The following is an 18,689-nucleotide window of genomic DNA, read 5'->3' on the forward strand; positions in this document are numbered from 1 at the left end:
CAAAGCATCCTGTGGACACCTTGACCACATGATGGTCATCTTCATCGACTTTGCTAATTGCTAATCGGAAGCAAGCCCAGCGATGCAGTGGAATTTCAATTCTGGTCCTTCGGTCTGACAGGAGGCGGAGCTTTCTGATGTTTAGAGAAAGGTGTGCTGCCTTACAGGCTAGCAGGCGACCAATCACGGAAGGTGACATCCGTGATGTTGTTGGTCTTGAAGCCAAAGTGATTGTGGTTGCCTGGCAACAGGAGCATGCCTTTCAGGTCAACTCAGAAAGGGAAGGCTTTCATCTGTGACTTCTCAATGACCACATGACCCCGCCAAGACCTAGGTGGCTACATGCTAGTCATGAGCGCTAACAACAGACAAAGCAGCAGAACGTGAGCGTGTTGGTCAGATGACTTTGTCATGGGTTGGGCCGCTGCGGGTGGCGTCCATTTCTTAGCTCCGATCAGGAAAAGCGGCGCGGGGCGGACAGGAAAGTGAGCGTCACGCTGACGATTTGAGTGGCCTCGCCGCGATTGGACCACAAGTCAGCGAGCAGATTACAAGCGCTGATCTGGGATCTTTTTCTTCTCAGGCCGAGGCGCTCGTGCGACGCTTGGGTCAAGGCTCAATCTGCCCTGTCCAGGACTCGGTCGAGACGCTTGTCAAGAAGACAAGGGACGCGACGATTGTGGGCGACCCCCCTCCCCCCCACTCCAAAAGTTGGCGGAAGCTCAGATCGTGAAAGCCCCTGGATCTTCAGCCCTGATGACAAGGGCAGGGTCTGGCATTCAATTGGATTAAGCAAGCAGGAGGTGGATTAGCTGGCCGACGTGCTGTGCCTGCACATCACCGTGGAAACGCCAGAATAGCAACAACATGGCCGCCGACCTGTCAGTCTTCCAGCCATTTGACATCCGAACGGGAGGTCCGGAAAAAAACTTCTATTTTTTGTTCTGACCAATCCGGTGGCGGACAAATGAAGTCAAAAGAGCGCTGGTGCCGTTGAAGTCGAACGACAGTGTCAATTTTGGATGACGTTCACGCGTTCTGTTCTTCATGCGTTCATCTTTGAGTGAGTGCCGCATTGTTTTCTTTTCTGAACTCTCGCCAACTTGGATTCATCTTTGAGCGAGCGTGGTACCAATGATGAATGTGTGATGTCATGATCAAGTACGGCGGAAGTACGCCTGACCTTCCGCCTTTTCTCCGGGCCGATCGCTAGGAGACGATATGGACCAAGGCCGTCGGTGGGATGACGGCGAAGCCGTCGCCACGGTAAGCCGACTACCGCCCCCGTCGATGTTTGTTGCGGCCCGGCGAGCGCGAATTCATCCCGCCTGCTCTCACCCTTCAGCAAGAGGTGTCATGGCAACCATCCACAGACGGCGAGCGTCTCATTGGCCGTATTATGCTGAACAAGACCACCAAGGACGGATCCATTCACGCAGACGCCGGCGCGCTGCTCGGGCTCAAGGCTTGTTCTTCACTTGATCACCGTGTCCTGGCATCCATCCGTTCCAACCCGTTCGGCTTCTCTGATCTTGCAGGTGGTTGGCGGTAAAGTGATGGATTCTGGTCACCTGGGCGCGTTCATCACTAAAGTGAAACGAGGAAGTCTGGCGGACGTTGTGGGACAACTGAGACCAGGTGATACAGCCTTACAGCAAGCCAAGATTGCTATTGGGCCTCCCGTTACTGGTTTGCGTGCTCCATTAGGTGATCAGGTGCTGGAGTGGAACGGTCACCTTCTACAAGGAGCTACCTTCGACGAAGTTTACAACATCATCCTGGAGTCCCAGTCGGAGCCGCGAGTGGAGCTGTTGGTATCGCGACCAATCAGGTGAGCTCACGTGGTTCGGAGTTGGAATGAGTAATCGCCGAACTGACGACTGTCCCCTGACTGTGATGTCCAGCAGAGCGGCAGACTCCGCCCATCGCCAGCCCGTCTCCGGTGAGTTGTTGAGCGACTGAGAAGTTTTATCTGGAGGTTCTAACATTATTTTTTGGAAACAGGTTCCTTTGAAACTCCCATAAGTCCAAACGCCATGCAAGCGCAGGTCTGGATGCAAGATGCCACGCCGTGTTCCTATCAACAGAAACGAAATTTGCCATTGTTGTTTCAGACGGGGAGCAAGCGTGTTTTGCTTCCCAGACTTCAGGTCAGTGAGACATCTATAGCACGGAATGCAAGCATTTCCTTCACTACCAAGAGTTTGAACAAAAAGTACTTCCGACTGAATTTAAGACCAAAACCAAACGTTCGCTCCCCCTCATTCACTTGAACGTTGACGTTTTACTCCAGCTTCTTCTGGCTTTTCCTTGCAGGTGAAGCTGTGGTACGATAAACTTGGCCATCAGTTAATGGTCACCGTCCTGGGAGCTAAAGAACTTCCCGTCCGGGTCGACGGGCGGCCTCGGAACCTTTACGTTGAAATCTACTTACTTCCCGACAGAAGGTGAGAAGGTCAAAGGAGTAATTCCAAGGTGGTGGATGCGACTTGGTTTCCTCACCAGTGCTCAGAGTAAGCGGAGGACAAAGACGGTGAAGAAACTGGAAGAACCTCGGTGGAATCAGACTTTGGCCTACTCTCCGGTCCACGAACGGGACTTGCAAGAGCGTGCGCTGGAGTTGACGGTGTGGGATCAGGCTGGAGTCGCTGAAGAAGGGAGTCAGTTCCTTGGAGAGGTGAGCACCTTTGTAACGCTTCTCCGATGACCGGAGTAGCACATGTCGGTGTTGTGCTTGTCCAGGTTGTGATCGGGCTGGAGAAAAGCACCGTATTGGACGATCAGCCTCACTGGTTCAAACTTCACAGGAGTAGTTTTGCCTCCTTGTCACGAGTCAACACTTCTCCCTACCTCCAGAGGAGACGACCGTCGTCCGGGAGGTTGCATAGTGAGTACGCCGAGAGCAAAACAGCAAACCGGTGGAGGAAGTCCATGAAAGGTTTTCCCGCTTTTTTTTTCCTGCAGGTTTTAATAGGTTCAGCGACGGAGACTTTTCCGATTACGACTACGAGGACGGCGTATTAGGTGAACTTCAATTCCACGCCTGCGTCGGCGACACATCCCCGTGCATCTCGCGGCATTTTGCTTCTTCATCCACAGACACCCGGCAGGGCGGCCGCCACCTCTACAGCGAGCGCGGGCCACCGCCGTCCTGTCCCGCCTTGCGCTGTGACCCGAACCCTGTCAGGTGCTCATCTCCGATCCACAGGTAGCCTTCCACCGCCTCGATTCGTCTCTTTAATTCGCCCCTCGGCCTGCAGCGCAGCCCCTCTTTACCCGCTGTATCGCAACGACGCCGTGCAGCTGCTACGATGCTCCAAAATCACTCGAGCTCATTCGGATGTCGGACGCCGCGGCAGCCTGGATAAGTAAGAGATGAGTGGAAATTTGTTCGGCCGCTGGGTTAACGTCATCCGTGTGCGCAGGAGGTCATTGAGGAGGAGGCGGTCCGGGGCCGTCTCTCTCGATATTCCCGACTGGTACGGCAAGCTCCGCGCAAAAAGCCTTTCTAATGCTCACGTGCTGTACAAACAAGTAGCTTCTGATATCTGTGTGTAGTCACTCTGGAGGATTGTGCAACAGTTCCTGGCCAAACTATAAGGCAAACGGGAGCGCTGAGGACTTAAGGTGAGCCCAGAGAGGTTTTAGGGGGAAGGAGTTGAGGTTCAACCACCCTGTGGTCTCCTTGTGCTATTCAGCCAGAACTTCATCCCAGACTTACATTGGGAAGGAGAACTCTTTGACGAGGAGCTGCTGAGGTAAATAAGTCAGTCCCGACAAAGCCGTCGACGAACGGTTTTCGAACGTGGCCGTCGCTCCTCCGACAGGGTCGATGGGTCGGTCCAGATGAGTCCTTGCGGAAGCCCCGATTGCGGCCGCCGAGGACGCCAGTTGCCTCCCGTCCCGCCCAAATGTGCGCCGGACACACGTAAGACCGACAAATTGACATCACACTGCTTTCTCCTTCTTCTGCTTTGTTCTTCTCTCATCCTGCTATCCATCAGTTTTGACCACAGCCGCTAAAGGAGCAGCAACTGGAGCTGCTGCTTGGCCCACTCCTCGCTCCCCCGTCCACTTGCACAGACAAGCTCCTCCCAGTGACAGCCATCAATGCCCGCCGCTCATTCGAATACAAGCTCCGCCTCCTAGCGGACCGCCACAATGGCATCACGCGACTTGCGCCGTTGAGGCAACATCCTCCGCCACTGCGCCACAAAAGCCAGCTCCTCCTCCGACCCCCGTCGAATCCCATCAACCTAGTCTTGCAGGCTCGTCAACGCCTCAACAAGCCCCGCCCACGCCGAGCACAACTTCTGCCCCCTCCGCTTGCCAGCAAGCCTCTCCCCCTCCTGTCACGACGACTCAGCAAGATGATCCCCCACACTTAACAACTCAAGACCCTCGCCCGGCGTCCACCACGTGTCATCAAGCTCCTCCAGGTCCCCCAGCAGCGAGCTGCTCTCCAGCTCCTCCCCCTCAGACGCCAGGTCCGTGCTCAATGATTGATAATGTATCAGAGCCGGAGAGACGCTCTGCCACGCCCGGATGCAGCAGGAAAGGTCAGTGAATGGTCAAAACGACACCATGTGACCTTGCCGATTAAGCCCGCCATCTAACGTTGTAACTTTTGGCCCAGAGGTCACATGGGAGGACCAGAGGACAAAAGCAGCAAATGGTACATGAGCATCTTTAGCATTTTAGAGTGTGATGTCATAGCAGCTCACCTGAGTGGCGTTTCCGTATTCTCCCTCCTGGCGACTGCAGGTGAGATGAAGGAGCCAGACAAGGTGAGCCCGCATTGCAAATGGCACGACTGACGGAGGACCCGATTGACCTTTGGCGTCGTCGCTGCGTAGACACGGGACAGCCTGTCGTTGAAGTCATCTCTCAGCAACTTGAGCAACTTCAGCGACTTGTCCACCGAGTCCGCCATCCTCGACAACCTTCAAAGCATGAGGTCGTGATGACTGTAGCAGCCGCCGTGTCCAGTGGACCTAATCAAACCGTCCTCTCATTGGTGGATGCAGCCAGGTGGACGGTTCGGAGGGTCGGGAGGGTCCGGATGTTCCTTCTGAGGACTCCGGGATGGGATCGGCAGAAAAGCCCACCCTGCAGACCAACGAATCCATGGAGGAAGGAGAGGAGGAGCCAGAGTCAACCAAGTAAGTGACGGAACGGCCTAACCTATCATTTCAAATGAAAAGTTCATGCTCGAATGCCGAGGTGGGCGTGTCGGTAAATTTACATTCACCAGAGGACAGGTCATCGACATGATCAAGTTTATCGTTATTCCAAATCGACACAAACTGTCATCGGGACTTCACTAAGCGTGAAAAGTTGATTTCGCGCTAAATAGCCGTACTTAATTCGACTCGTACTTCTCGTTCAGCCTTTAACGGAGTTTGTTCTCATTTTGACATGTGGTCCAACCCCCCGACAGGTCGGCCGCTGCACCAGCCGCCAAGACCGCCAATGCGGGGGGCGACATTTGTTCCCTGAGCCGTAACGACGATGACGATGATGACAAGAAGCGGCGATCCAGTTTGGGCGCTCGGGTGATGGGCATGGTGGGACTGGGAAAGAAGAGCCAAAACGCCTCGCAACTCAATCCGGAGGGTGAGTCCTGTCCGACGTCCCACTAGGCTGCACCAAAACATGCGAGATGCCATATGGATATGATTGCAATCATGAACGTGAACAGGTGCATAAAGAATTTTAAAAATGATCATCTAACCAAATAATTTGGGGTTTTTTTATGCCACAAAATAAGCAAACTCAATATATTCTTATCTGATTTATTGTAATTCCACAAGATAACGTTCCACTATTGGACAGGGATGCGGACTGAAGTATCAAATAATTGCAACTGAAACTTATCACACGCGAAATCGATGATTTTGTGCAGCCCCGAGAACCAGAAATGGAATCAAGCAAAAGTCAGACTTTTGAAGCCTAATCACACTTTTGTCTTCAGAGGAAGAGAAGAAGAAGAAAGCGGTGAGGCTTCCCGTTCAAAGGAGCGTGGAAACCGGACTGGCTGTGGAGTTTAAGGCTCGCTTCACCCGCCAGCCCAGCCGGGATCCAGACGCCGAGGACCCCAAGCCCGGCGCGTATGTGTCATCCTGGTTACGGCATCGTTTACAGATGACTCTCATCTTCTCATTTGGGCTTTCAGATTGATCTTTCCGGGAGTCAAGCTGGCCTCAGACAAACACTTCACTGGTTTCCTCGAGGGCTTGGGTCCTGCCCAGCTGGCTGGCAGGCAGACATTGGCCACGCCTCCCATGGGTACTGACCAATCATCACAAAAGTTAGAAAACAAATTGGGTTCATATCGAATGGATGTCATTGCGCCGCTCAGGAGACATCCAGATCGGCATGGTCTACAGGAAGGAGCGCCTCGATGTGGAGGTGATCCGGGCCAAGGGGCTTGTGGGTAAACAAGGAAACAAAAACACGCCAGGTAAGTTCTTCAGAGAATGGCCAGGTTCCTCCAAGAAAGTTCTTGGCATTTTCCCAAGTTTTAGGGAAAGTTTTGTATTAGAGATTACAAATTACGAGCAAGCGCAGTTGAGCCCGCGATAAGGTTCTCGCGAGCTCCGTGACGAAGCTCCAATTGTGACAAGCTGCTCTGCGGCCCAGCTGCGTATGTGAAGGTCTACCTGATGGACAACGGCAAATGTCTGTTGAAACGAAGAACTCGTCTGGCCAGAAAAACGCTGGATCCTCTTTATCAACAACAGCTGCAGTTTGAAGAGAATCCAGAAGGCAAAGTTCTGCAGGTAAGGCAGAGACGTGGGCTGCAACGTTTGTCGCGGGACTGACCTGTGCACCACGTCGTTCCCCCCCCCAAATGCTCAGATCATTGTGTGGGGTGATTATGGCAAGATGGACCATAAATCCTTCATGGGCGCTGCTCAAGTTCTGCTGGATGACTTGGACCTGTCCATCATGGTGATTGGCTGGTTTAAACTGTTCCCCGCTACCTCCCTGGTGGACCCCGCTTTGGCACCGCTGACAAATAAGGAGACGGAGAGCAGCAGCATGCCGTAAAGCAAACCTGTGCAAAGCTGCGGCCTGGATTGGCGCCAGCTAACGGCTAGCAAGTTACAAAACGGCCGAGCAAGGACGTGCGACACTTGATTGGAATGCCTGCTTTCAGTTTGTCTTCCATAAAGCTTGTGAATATTCTCAAGTCTGGTGTCTCTTTTTTTTTCTTTCACAATGAACACGTATCCAAAAAAGGCGGCATTTCAAAATTTAATAAGTCAGTTTGAAAAACCAAAGGGAAAAAACGTCAAGCAATCATGCAGGTCGGAGAACACCACAATTAGAAGAACGCTAACAATAAATAGTCAAGGTACCAAAACCGAGAAGACAAAAAAAATACCCATGACATCGAGGACCTTTTTCTATGGAAATAATATCTGCAAAAGTTGACACCGCTTCACAATTTGGGGAGATGAGAGCAATTTTTCCACACCAATGCATGGATTTGATTCAGCATCAAGATGGCAAAGGTGTGGTTCTTTCTCTGAACGTCCCTGGGGAATGAAGAACAGAATGAATGACAGGTCTCCTGATCTGTGTGTGTGTGGGGGGGGGCAATCAACGCGAGGCCCGGGACACAGCGGGTCGGCAATGTCATTCTCAATCACCGCTGGCGAGGTTAGCGTCAGAACGTGGAGCCGCCGCCACTCTCACAATGGTCCTTTTAGCCTGTTTAGGCAGCGGGTTAGCCTTCAGCGCGTTAGCATAGCTGAAGCAGCTCGTCATCGCTGCTCTCCATCTTGCCTCCGACCTCCAGACAAGTGTCCGGAATCTGAGCGGTGTGAACCTTCCCGCAGTAGTTGCAGGGTCCGTCCCGCGGACCGCTCGCGTCCTGATGTCGCGCCTTCTGAGCTGCTGTGGAAGAGGAGCGCGACGGACGCGAAGGCTGCGGGTCCAGGAGAGGCTGACGGACGTCGCCGAACGACGACGAGGACGAGTCTGACTCTGGGATCAAAAGCTCCACGTCATCTTCGTCGGCGCTCTGCTGCTGCTCGGTTGACTCTGCCCCCCTTCCTGTATCGAGCTGGCGTAATGGACTGTGATTGCCCCAGGTCTGGTTCTGCTGGACGCGACTTGAAGTCATAATGTTCCTGGCGAGGCGGTGCAGATTTCGGGTCAGACGGTGCAGGGTGGAGGCGGGTGGGGCTCGGAGCCGGGACGGGTCACCGTGACTTTCCGCGTCGGAATCGGCCGTTTCCACAGCGACCGTGGCCTGGCCGGGAGCATTTTGGACTCGGTAAAGGCCGGCTGGCGGGTTGGCGGGGGTCGCGGGGGCCGTTGACGAGACGGTGCCCCCCACTGAAGTTGCGGGCGCGCTCTTGTGGGGCAGGGGGGCGACAGGACCGCCGCCCGCCGCCCCGACACCGCGCTCCCTCACCCTCTCGCTTTCTGTGTCCGTGTCGTCCGAATCCGGGGACGGCGGATCCGATGCGGAACTCGCGGTAGCGCCGCTGTCCTCGACATCGGCGGAGACCAGAGCCAGAGACCCCGACTGGCGAGACCGGGAGAAGTTGAAGAGGCTGCGCCACAGGCCGCGTCGGCAGCGGCTGCTGGCGGAAGGGAGCCGAAGCGAGGTGAAGCCCAGCTGAGAGCGCACGGCCAGACGCAGGTTCTCCAGAACTGATGCCTGAGGACGAAGAGCCGGTGAAAGCAAAGTCAGTCTCGATCGCAGACCACAAAGACAAGGTCTCCCCTGCCTGGGAGTCACATTCATTCTGTGGGTGTTTACCTGACTCCCAGAGCAAACGGGGAAATCCTCCACAGGCGGAATCAAACCCTGAGCAATCAGCTGACCGTAAGAGGGCGGGGCTTCCCTCCTCAGTAGTTCCGCCTCCACTCTGGACAACTGCGTCTCGAAGGACCTGCAGGGTGAATGTGGCGAACGGCTAAGTGCGTGCGTCAAAAACTCGCCGCAGTGGTCGGGAAGCTCACCTGCGTTCGGAAACGCGCAGCGAGTAGAGTTTGCACGTGCAGCCCAGCGCGATGACCAGCAGCAGGCCGCAGACCAGGCTGCCGATCACGGCGGCCGCGATCACCCTGGTGGGAACCACCACGGGACAACTTTCCTCATCGCTGCCATCCCCGCAGTCGTCCTGGGCGTCGCACACCCACGACTCGAACACGCAACGGTTGTTCTGAGCACACGTGACAGCGCCAACTTTGCAGCTTTTGCGCAGCACAGACAGACGCTTGCGCACGCGCCGGGTCCAATACCTTGCAGTGGAAGTTTCCGGGCTGACAGAATAAGCAGTTCTTTTCATCAGACCCGTTGGGGCAGCGGTTCTGGTAGTTGCAACGGTCCGATCTTGGGTAACAGGCTCCATTCCGGGAGCAGGGGAACTCGTCCTCCTGACAGGCGGAGCAGTTGAGCTCGTCGCGACCGTTGGGGCAGTGCCAATAGCCGTCGCAGCGCTGCGGCGCCGTGTAGCATCCCCAGTTGCCCCCGCACGGAACCTCCCAGGGCAAGCAGAAGCCATCCACCTGCGAAAAACCCAAATAGAGGCGTAGAACCGCGGCCGAGCAGCAGCGGGGGCAGCCGAGCTGGCTCGGATCGCACCCGGTCAGGACAACCTGGTAGGTGACGTTGAAGCCCCTGGCGGCGTTGATCTTGTCGGCGTAGAAATGGACACGCAGCTGCCCGGAGGACGACACTACGGCCACCGGCGCCCTCGAGTCGAAGGCCGTCAGAACCCTGAGAAGGCGCCGAGGGTTTTCCTCCAGACCGTCGTACACCTTGACGTAGTCGCCATAACCGGTGCCGTCCAGCTTAAAGTCGGTAAAGCGCAAGATAACCTTGCCAGAGGGGAAAAAACCAACGGTAGCCTTCAGAGCGGTTCTGGCGGCGAGCAGAAAGGAGGTGCGCTCGGTTTTATCCCACCGTACCTTCCTGTGGTCTCCGGTGTCAATCAGCCAGGTGCAGTTGCTTCCCGGAGGGTAAAAGTCAGGATAGTTGGGAGAGCTAAAGGAGCCGTAGAAGTTGCGTAACCATTCCCCGCAGGTGGGTACTTGGCAGTCGATCTCGTCGCCCAGGTCCTGAAAGAGACCGGCGGAGATTAGAGGGGACTCAAAGTCAAGTCGAGACCGATCCCACCTGGCAGTCGATGCTGCCGTCGCAACGGAGGCTGTGAGGCAAGCAGGTGTAGATTCGCGTGTAGCGGGACAAGCACGGGAACTGGTCGAGGCTGCACGGCTGGAAGGAGAACGGCGAGTCCACGCACAGATCCTCGTCCGAATTGTCGCCGCACTCGTCCATGGAGTTACAACGCCACCAGTCGGGGATGCATTTCCCGTTCGAGCAGTGGAATTGGTCCACGTCGCAGCTGGAAACATCCAGCTTACCTGTGGCCAAAAATATTTTGTTTTTGCAATGGGCTGACGCGCACACACCATAGTGGCGCTCTCATGTCAATTAAGCAACAGCATCGGCATCAACTTTGCGAAACCCTCCCGAGCTCACCTGTGACGTAGGATAACCGGAAGCCTTTTCCCGTAAGAGCCTCGTCAGAGCGGAAATGGATCCAGACGTGGTCCTGCGAGGAGATGTACGGAGGCGGCAGAGAGGAGCCACATACGCGCAGACCGTCTAGGTTCTTGTAGCTGCTGATGGACATCCAGTCCGACGAGCAGCGATGTGATCCCTGCAGGTCGAAGTCCTGGAAACTGCAGAGGAGGGACCAAAAAAGGTACATTGAGGCACGGTCAGGAGCGAGGCGGCCGTCGAGGCGCCGTACCTGATGGTGACCCTCTCACCGGGTCGGCCTCTGATATTCCAGCTACAGTTGAGACGGGCCGGGTACTGGAACGGCCAACCGGGACTGGCGATGACCCCGCTGGATGCTCGAAGGAGCTCCGACGACTCGCCGCACGCTGAAAAGCCCAGAGAGTCACGACGGTCCGGTTCCCACACATGCCCCCCCCCGCCGTGTTCGGTACTCACCGTTGGAAATGCCCGACACCAGAACGTTTTCGTTCCTCTGAGAAGCGGTGTGGCATCCTGCACAAACAGACAACTTTGACGCCATCGTGCAGGCAAAATGAGCATATTTAGCAATCGTTGCCGGGGCGACACGGGCTGATGTTAACTGCATCCAACATGAACAATTGCAAAGGGCACATTCAGCTTTCAAAACAAGAACGGCGCGTTGAGTTGACGTCAACTAACCTGTTAAGAAGAGCAAGAAGACACCCCAGATGATGGCGTCCATGACGATGAGTCCAAGGTCACCAATGTGCAGTTAGCTTAGCAGGAATCGACAGAGATGCTGGCTAAGCTAAGATCAAGAATTTACAAAGAGACTGGGATCTCTCTCTCTCTCGCTCACTATTGCAAGCCCGACAAAGCAGGACGCTCCATCATTTCCTACAAACGACGTCCTCGGAGATCAAAAGGCTGCGTAGTGCCGATTGTTTCGTCTACAAATGCAAAATTTGGCGTTGTGCGGCCTGGGACGAAGGACCAAGCGGGAGAGCGAGAAGCTCATGCGACACCCGCCTGCCGGGATGCCGGCGACATTGGAATACAAAGCTAGCTCACTGAGGCCGATTAGCACCACATGCTAACGCAGCTAAGCGACCAACCGGCCGCGCTCGTCCTCGTCAGCGCCTACGCGGAGGCCCAACGGGACCGGACCAGTTTGCCGGAACGCGACGAGCATCCGTTGCTACCATCTCGAGGCGTTCGACGACGATAGAAACCCGCAGATGCAACTTTGTTTTTCTTTTTTCTTTGAGTCTCGAGCAGCAGCTGCTGTTTTGTTTGTTTGACGACAGCTAGGCCACGCCTTCCATGTGACGTCACAACACGATGACGGCAGGGAACCAAAATAGGGGGGTCGCTGATGATGGAAGGGGTACCTTAGGTAAAACCTAAAATATATGGTTTAAAAAGCATTGCAAGCTATCACGTTAAAACGCGAAAAAAGCAAAGTTGATCACAAATGCAATACTTTTCATGTCTCATAAAGTAAAACTACTTGCACTATAGTATAATAATGGTAATGTTAAAACAAAGAAATATTTTGAAAAAGGATGGGGAGGTGCAACATCGTCATCAGCCTCTGCCGATCACCTGAACCAGATCAGGCATTGTCTTGTTTTGCCAAATGCAATAGATTCCATCATGAAATTGATCATGTGTTTTTCTGGTGTGACGGCAGCGCACTTCTATATATTCACTACTCGGCTCACATTTTTTGTCGTTGTTCAGATGAGATTCAACCAGACTGCTGTTTATTGCGCTTATTGTGAAACAATCTTGCCTTCAGAGTCCCACGTGAAAAATGTCAAAAACCTGTTTTACTGTGGTAAATATGTTAAACACATTTCGCAATGGCATCATACACACACAGACACACACACTCACGCACACACTATGACAACGAGTCTTTCACGTAGTGCCGCAGAAAGTGGTCCAAAGTAAAAATGTCGCCCCATCCACGGGTGGGATCCATGCAGATAAAGTCGTCCAGATTCATGTGAGAGTCTGCATAAGAAAAAGATGACAACAGAGGTCATGGAGGGTGTTCCCGTCTTCTACTCATGAACTTTGACCTGCAGTGGAGATTGGGGGGTATGGCGGCGGGGGCATCTTCCAGGACCCATCAGCGTTCTTCATGTGCGACCGGTCCGAGGCAAAGTTCAACAGAAAGCAGTCGGCGGGGACCGCACGCAATTTCCTGCGTGACATTAAGTGAGGTCAAGGAGCATTCCTTCTTCCTTCCTACCTCGACTTTCCAAGGCCTATTTGAGCGGCTCGGGCAACGGCGGCGGCTACCTGTGGTACTCGGGCCGAAGGCTCCCATCAGTACGCAGGGCGCGGGCGGCGTAAAGTTTCAGATCGCAGGGGAACGGCAGGACGGAGTCCAGGTCGTAAACGGTGGCCTCGAACCCGGCCCGGACGTGAAGTAGAACCACGTGATAATCCTATACAGACGTCACACTTTACTCGCGTGGAAGGATCGCGTGGAGCGAGCGCATCGCCTGACGCTGTCCTACCCAAACGACGGGCCGCTCTCCGCACGCCGACTTCTGTTTCCACAACGGGACCTGGCAGCAAAATCGCCACGTTTTAGGACAAACCATCATCCAGAACGTGTTCACGTCCAGCTTTTGGGAGCGCATCGGCCGCCCGTATAAAACGACTGCGGTCTCACCGTTCTGTTGTGGTTAGAGATGAACACCACAAAAAGTTCTTGGAGAGGCGCACGTCTCTCCCGACGGACCAACTCGCAAAGTTTCCACACGTTTTCTTCACTGCAAAGGTAAAAGAGGGAGGTGAGCTAAAACGTTGGGGTTATTTGTGTTGCATGAACGTGGGCACGATCTTTTCGAAAGTTGATATCCTCCATCACTAGCTTACATTTAAGCGCGTTCGCTGCCTCCTAGCGGGAAGACCGTCATTAAGAAATTCATCCTCTGATAGTACGATCTCGTCCATGAATTTTATTTAAGATTCAGGCTACTGTCACCGATCGCCATTTGTGCAAGCTGATACTTGATTTAACTCGGATCTGGTTTTGTAGTTATATTTTTGGGTCAATATACATGATTCAGTTATTTTAACTCATTTGTCCAGAGCGTTTCAATTAGATTTTGATTTAGTCATCCAACTAGAATCAAAATCAAAAACTACACTGACATTGAGCTGAAATATAGTAATTCAACATTTAGCCGCCGTTTATACAACTTGATTATTTTTGTATTGAATATTTAATTATTTTTAATAGTCTCGAGTCAGGCTAAAATATAGACCAATTGTCGAATTTTGGTCTCAACTTAGACTAAGCCACCTGTCAATAGCTCAGTGGGAAGGTTCATAAATGGTGACCGATCGCACTCGATCAAATGTGGACGAGCAATACACAGAAAGTAAACATGTGACTCTAGTCTTGATGAAATGTCGGGCAATGACGTGAATGACTCTTTTTACCAGTAACAGCTGCTATAAGAACACTCGTCTCGACCCGGCGTGATTCTGTCTTCTGTCATTTTCCTCCAAAACAAAAACGGACAAAACTTCTTCTTTGTCGTTTATGGCAGGGTGCACCAGCTTCAAGGTGCACTACCGCCACCTACTGTATTGAAGTGTGAACCAGCCCATCATTAGTTTTCTTCCTGCCAAAGCTGTCGCAATATCTATCCATCCATTTTCTGAACCGCTTTGTCCCCACGGGGGTCGCGGGCATGCTGGAGCCTATCCCGGCCGTCATCGGGTAGTAGGCGGGGGGCACTTCAATCGGGCAACCAGGCATGTTTTTGGGATGTGGGACAATTTTTTAAGTTGTCGTTGGTCTCAATGACATCAAGCTTCCTCTTCAATTCCACACCAGAACCGATCACCTTTCAAAATAAAATGACCCGTGTCGCTTACTCCAGACAGCAATAAATGTAGATTTGCATTGCTGTAAATGTGATTATCCCATTTCAAATGTAACTTCAAAGCTTCTCTTGGAGGCCCATGTGATAAATAACTTTGAAGTTGTGCTCTAGTGGAAAAAAAAAAGCTACTTTTTTCCTTCCACGTCAAACTTTAGGTGTAATTTCATTGTCTCGCAGTCAACGGATGATTTTGAAAAGAGAAAACAAATCATTCAGCAGAGCCTCCAAAAATGTTTAGTAAAAAAGCAATGCAGGTAGGAGGGGGCCACTAGGTGAAGAGCCGGATGGTGTTGTCCGCTCCCGATGAAAAGACCCAAGGTTGTGTGGGGTGAAAGGTCACATCCAGGACACCCAGTTCGTGAATGACCACGTGACCTTTTAAAACCTTGACTGGAACAATGAGCGGGTTCTGCAGCAAGTCACTGAAAAAAAAAGAGGCAGCGTTAGTGTGGGTACGTGCGTGAAACTTGTCAAAGAGTATGCGCGTAGTTACTTGTAGACCATCCCGTGGCAGACGATGACTGAGCCGTCATCGGACGCTGAGGCGAAGAGCGGGTAAAGTCTGTGATAGGCCACGGCCCTCACTGCTTTCTTGTGGTGTCTAGTAGGAAACGGTGCAACGGTGAAAGTCGGCCCAGGGAGGACCTGGGGCTTAGCGTGTCACCTACCGGAGCATCTTGTAAGGCTTGGTGGAGAGGTCCAGGTCAAACCAGCCCAGTCGGCAGTCGTAACTTCCGCAGATCACGTGGTCACCTGAGTTCCGGCCGCGCGGGTGTTAGGTACGCGCATCAGTTGGGCGAGTGCTTGACGTGACTCACCTCCGGGGTGGACAGCCATGCTGGAAATCCATTTGGAGTTGGCCTGCAGCTTCTTGCTCATCTCCTGCTTGACCAGGTTGTAGATGCGCACGTTGCGCTGCGTGGCCACGAAGAAGTAGGGCCGGATGGGGTGGAAGGATACGCACTGCACCAGGCCTTTATTGCGTCGGAAGGGGTTTTGGCTGCGTCTGGTGCTGAGCTGGTGGATGAAGACCTGCTGGTGGCTGGAGTGATCCGGCATGACCGAGGCCAGGTAGTCCCCTTTGGCGTGCCACGCCAGTTGCTTGACGGCCTAGGGACAACGATCCTCTGTGAGACAGCAATAACGCGAATCCTCGCCCAATTTGCCTCAATCGAGCAAGCCGCACTTTGGGATGTTGGATTTTCAAGCGCAGGCCTTGGCGGTGCTCCTCGCCTTCCACGTCGCTCCAAGTCACGGGCCCCGCCGCGGGCTCCGCCTCCAGGTGAGCCACGAGCAGGCGTTCAGAGGACGAGACAACCTGTCGCTCGGCGAGCGCGGGCGATAAGATCACCACCAGCGAGTCCCTGTAGAGAAACGGACGGAGATGGTCTTCCAAGAGTCAGATGGGCCGGGGGCAAGGCATTCTGTCATCCGGCGAGAGCGGGGCCTCACAAGGCGACGGCTAGGAGACATAAGGACGGGTTGGGGTTCCAACACACGCTCTTCACAGCTCCGCCCACCCGGACTATCTTGACGCAGCGAGCCGAGTTGATCTCCCAAAACCTTACGGTGCCATCGTCACTTCCTGAAAGTAGAGTGGCAGCTTCTTAGGCGAGAGAGCCAGTCATTCAAGCCGAGCCGAGTCTCGACCCGACTCGGCTCGAGCCGGTCAGACAATCCGCAAGCTGGAGCCACGAAGGCCCATTTGTAGTGGGACGACTCGTAAAAACCGGGAGAACTGATGGAACGATAGCGTATGGAGAAGAAAGAGCGTGCGTTCTTGCTTGCTCGCCGGCAAGTGACCTACCTGAAGCAAGCCACTGTCCCGATGGAGAAACGCTGATGGACCGAACCAGAGCGCTGTGACCATGATAAATCTGAAGACAGGAAGACATGGCGGTTATACCTCATCTCGGGCCGTGGGTGCGTGCGTGCGTGCGTGGACGTACCAGCGACTGCGTGGTGGGGAAGGGCTGCAGGTCTTTGGGTTTAGGAAGCTTCGGAATGAGGTCTTCCGGATCCACGTTGACCTGCGGGAGAGCTTAGTAAGCGCGCGGCCCGGCCATTTGTAGCGAGGCGGGGGAAGGCGTTACCCTCATCTTCCTCTGGCGAGGACACAGGTAAAGGTCCAAGCAGCGCTCAAACCTCTCGTGAATGAAACGTGGAAAGGCCGGAACCTGCCGGAGGCTGGAGAACTTGGCGGGAACGAAGGGCAGCTTTCGGTCGTCCGGGTCCTGCTGCTCCCAGAGAGCACGCTGCAGACAAGGTCGAGGGCGGAGCGATGATGTCGCTGCCCTGCGGAGACTTGAACGGAGCGAGCGCACCCCGGCGGACGTTACCTCCTCGTCCGTGAACAGGTACTCGGGCGGAGGGTTGTAGGACTCGTGGTGGCCGGGTAGCGGGTTCTTGGGTGCAGGCAGGTGCATCCTGTGTTGGGCCAGGAGAGAGGAGTCCTCCTTGCCCCAAAGGTCATAGTAGCGGCCCTGGCTGTCGTCACGCACGCGGCGAGGCTTGATCCAGCCCATTTTGATGGCGTGGACCAGCTTGGAGACCTGAAAGCGGGCGGCAAGTGTCACGCCGCCAGACCACTCATCCAGCGCACCTGTACATTACCTTCTCCTTATCCAACAGCGACGGGATGAAGCTACGCTTATCGGCCGGCCTGTTGGTGACGGGATGAAGCATCACTTCGTTGGTGAAGAAGTCCACCGAAGGCTGAGGGCCACCAGAGTAGCTGTTAGCGTGGCAAACGGCCAGAGGAGGCCAAGCGACGAGAGCGCCTTACCTGGAACTCGTCAAAGTTGGCGTCTCCAAACTGTCCTTTCTGCAGCCTCTTCACCAGCTCCACCTGCTCATCAGACAGCACAATGTCGCTTCCCGTCTGCTTGTCGTGAACCGTTCTCCTGCGCACAAGCCACACGTTAGCGTCATCTACACCCGGCGACCTCCAAGCTCCCGCGCCGGCGGCTCACCAGTAGTCAGGGTTCTCCATTTTCTCCAAGAACTGGTCCAGCTCGTCTTTGTTCCGGATGGGCTTGATGATCTTCTTGCCGTCCAAATTGTACCCAATGTGAGGGAAGTCTTTGTACCACTCCATGGGAATGTTCCCCACTGTGTTCCTGATGTCCTGACGACAATGACAAAAAACGGCCAAAAGATGAGCTCCTACTTTATCATTCCGACACCGGGGAACCAAGATGGCTGTGATTTGATGAGATTAAGAAAACATCTCACTTCTTCGTCAGACGAGTCAACCTCATACTCTTCTTTCTTTTGGTCTCCTCCGTTCTTCTGGAAATGGATACACAATAGAAGCAATAAGCAGACGCGGGAGATGCTGCGGGGAGAACGACGAGTGACGCTACCTGTTCCGCTTCATCGGCTTCATTCTTGCACAAGCCAAACTCGGCATCATCCTCATCCCCCTCACTGTCGCTCCCCGAATCCTCAAGTCCTGAATATACACTTTCCTCACTCACTGACCCTTCCTCGTCTTCTTCGTTGCAAACGCTGACACCGAACATCTGCAACATGTAAACAGCACACGTGTAGTTACATTGAACGGATGTCACTCAAATTTGTGTGACAGTTTGCACAGTAGGCGCTTCTCGACAGTGTTTCATGCGTCGATCAAGACAATTCGAAGTTTGATCAAGTTAGCAAAGATAACTTGAGGCGTGGATACGTTCAACCATGTGGGAAACTTTGACGTTTGGTTTCTTTTCTTTCATTTGCTTTTTAACATTTCAATAGACTTGACTGGAGCCGGGTTGGTACTTGATTGGAGCCAACCTGGAGCGAGCCGCTCCAGTTCAGCAACATCTGCAGCCTTTGGTTGCCTTTCGGAACCACATGCTAGCGGATAGCCGCTAGCTAGCTAGATACGTTCCGGTTGTGTTTCGCGTTGGCGCTTCACCTCCTCGTGCTCGTCGTCTTCTGCATGCCGCTTGTTTTTCTCCGTCTTCTTTTGATTCATTTCTGGAAGTTTCGATGTGTCTTCATCCACGTTGGTACTCCGCGTGTCCGCCATCGTACCGCACGTGAATGAATCAAGCAACGTCACACGCAAAACTTTATTGACACTGGAACGGCGGCCAACGACAAACCCCACTAGTGACGTCACACAAATCTATCTATCTATCTATCTATCTATCTATCTATCTATCTATCTATCTATCTATCTATATATATATATATATATATATATATATATATATATATATAACATATTAAATAAAAATATGGGACAAAACATCTCGTTT

General features: G+C 53.6%; 4 protein-coding genes across 11 annotated transcripts; 1 reads left to right on the plus strand and 3 right to left on the minus strand.

Moving 5' to 3' along the window:
- The first annotated feature begins 333 nt into the window (after window positions 1-333).
- Window positions 334-7,178, plus strand: LOC147041247 (regulating synaptic membrane exocytosis protein 2-like). Of its 6 annotated transcripts, none has more exons than XM_085900600.1 (29): window positions 334-1,063; window positions 1,214-1,266; window positions 1,346-1,465; window positions 1,539-1,638; window positions 1,708-1,831; window positions 1,905-1,942; window positions 2,005-2,048; window positions 2,115-2,150; window positions 2,317-2,447; window positions 2,506-2,677; window positions 2,743-2,887; window positions 2,965-3,024; window positions 3,100-3,208; window positions 3,261-3,368; window positions 3,426-3,479; window positions 3,559-3,627; window positions 3,699-3,758; window positions 3,828-3,928; window positions 4,005-4,559; window positions 4,637-4,675; window positions 4,765-4,787; window positions 4,857-4,957; window positions 5,028-5,162; window positions 5,441-5,616; window positions 5,975-6,110; window positions 6,176-6,288; window positions 6,362-6,463; window positions 6,643-6,782; window positions 6,862-7,178. In XM_085900600.1, exons 1-29 carry the CDS (start codon window positions 1,048-1,050, stop codon window positions 7,051-7,053), a joined length of 3,252 nt encoding a protein of 1,083 aa, XP_085756726.1. In that variant the 5' UTR covers window positions 334-1,047; the 3' UTR covers window positions 7,054-7,178. The 6 variants fall into 6 exon arrangements, with proteins under 6 accessions (XP_085756726.1, XP_085756727.1, XP_085756722.1 ...); XM_085900601.1 differs by having other exon boundaries at window positions 1,908-1,942; XM_085900596.1 differs by having other exon boundaries at window positions 334-485; window positions 584-1,063; window positions 2,005-2,150.
- lrp12 (low density lipoprotein receptor-related protein 12) lies at window positions 6,968-11,849 on the minus strand. Of its 2 annotated transcripts, none has more exons than XM_085900602.1 (11): window positions 11,213-11,849; window positions 10,988-11,044; window positions 10,782-10,917; window positions 10,508-10,710; window positions 10,142-10,389; window positions 9,934-10,083; window positions 9,622-9,843; window positions 9,265-9,531; window positions 8,983-9,185; window positions 8,780-8,936; window positions 6,968-8,677 (listed from the first exon to the last, which is right to left on the minus strand). In XM_085900602.1, exons 1-11 carry the CDS (start codon window positions 11,253-11,255, stop codon window positions 7,751-7,753), a joined length of 2,613 nt encoding a protein of 870 aa, XP_085756728.1. In that variant the 5' UTR covers window positions 11,256-11,849; the 3' UTR covers window positions 6,968-7,750. The 2 variants fall into 2 exon arrangements, with proteins under 2 accessions (XP_085756728.1, XP_085756729.1); XM_085900603.1 differs by having other exon boundaries at window positions 6,972-8,677; window positions 8,780-8,912; window positions 11,213-11,847.
- A 167-nt stretch (window positions 11,850-12,016) lies between these two features.
- Window positions 12,017-14,495, minus strand: ntaq1 (N-terminal glutamine amidase 1). Of its 2 annotated transcripts, none has more exons than XM_085900607.1 (6): window positions 13,979-14,495; window positions 13,203-13,302; window positions 13,045-13,095; window positions 12,824-12,972; window positions 12,605-12,725; window positions 12,017-12,532 (listed from the first exon to the last, which is right to left on the minus strand). In XM_085900607.1, exons 1-6 carry the CDS (start codon window positions 14,035-14,037, stop codon window positions 12,521-12,523), a joined length of 492 nt encoding a protein of 163 aa, XP_085756733.1. In that variant the 5' UTR covers window positions 14,038-14,495; the 3' UTR covers window positions 12,017-12,520. The 2 variants fall into 2 exon arrangements, with proteins under 2 accessions (XP_085756733.1, XP_085756732.1); XM_085900606.1 differs by having other exon boundaries at window positions 12,214-12,532; window positions 12,601-12,725.
- A 143-nt stretch (window positions 14,496-14,638) lies between these two features.
- bop1 (BOP1 ribosomal biogenesis factor) lies at window positions 14,639-18,510 on the minus strand. Its single transcript, XM_085900604.1, has 16 exons — window positions 18,344-18,510; window positions 17,793-17,951; window positions 17,662-17,718; window positions 17,400-17,554; window positions 17,213-17,330; window positions 17,041-17,142; window positions 16,767-16,979; window positions 16,521-16,682; window positions 16,377-16,457; window positions 16,235-16,304; window positions 15,880-16,012; window positions 15,614-15,791; window positions 15,246-15,537; window positions 15,096-15,180; window positions 14,921-15,028; window positions 14,639-14,849 (listed from the first exon to the last, which is right to left on the minus strand). Exons 1-16 carry the CDS (start codon window positions 18,455-18,457, stop codon window positions 14,696-14,698), a joined length of 2,181 nt encoding a protein of 726 aa, XP_085756730.1. The 5' UTR covers window positions 18,458-18,510; the 3' UTR covers window positions 14,639-14,695.
- Window positions 18,511-18,689: the final 179 nt, after the last annotated feature.

The sequence above is a fragment of the Syngnathus leptorhynchus genome, chromosome 20, assembly GCF_054491065.1.
Source record: "Syngnathus leptorhynchus isolate UIUO chromosome 20, UIUO_Slep, whole genome shotgun sequence".
NCBI classification, from domain to species: Eukaryota; Metazoa; Chordata; class Actinopteri; order Syngnathiformes; family Syngnathidae; genus Syngnathus; species Syngnathus leptorhynchus.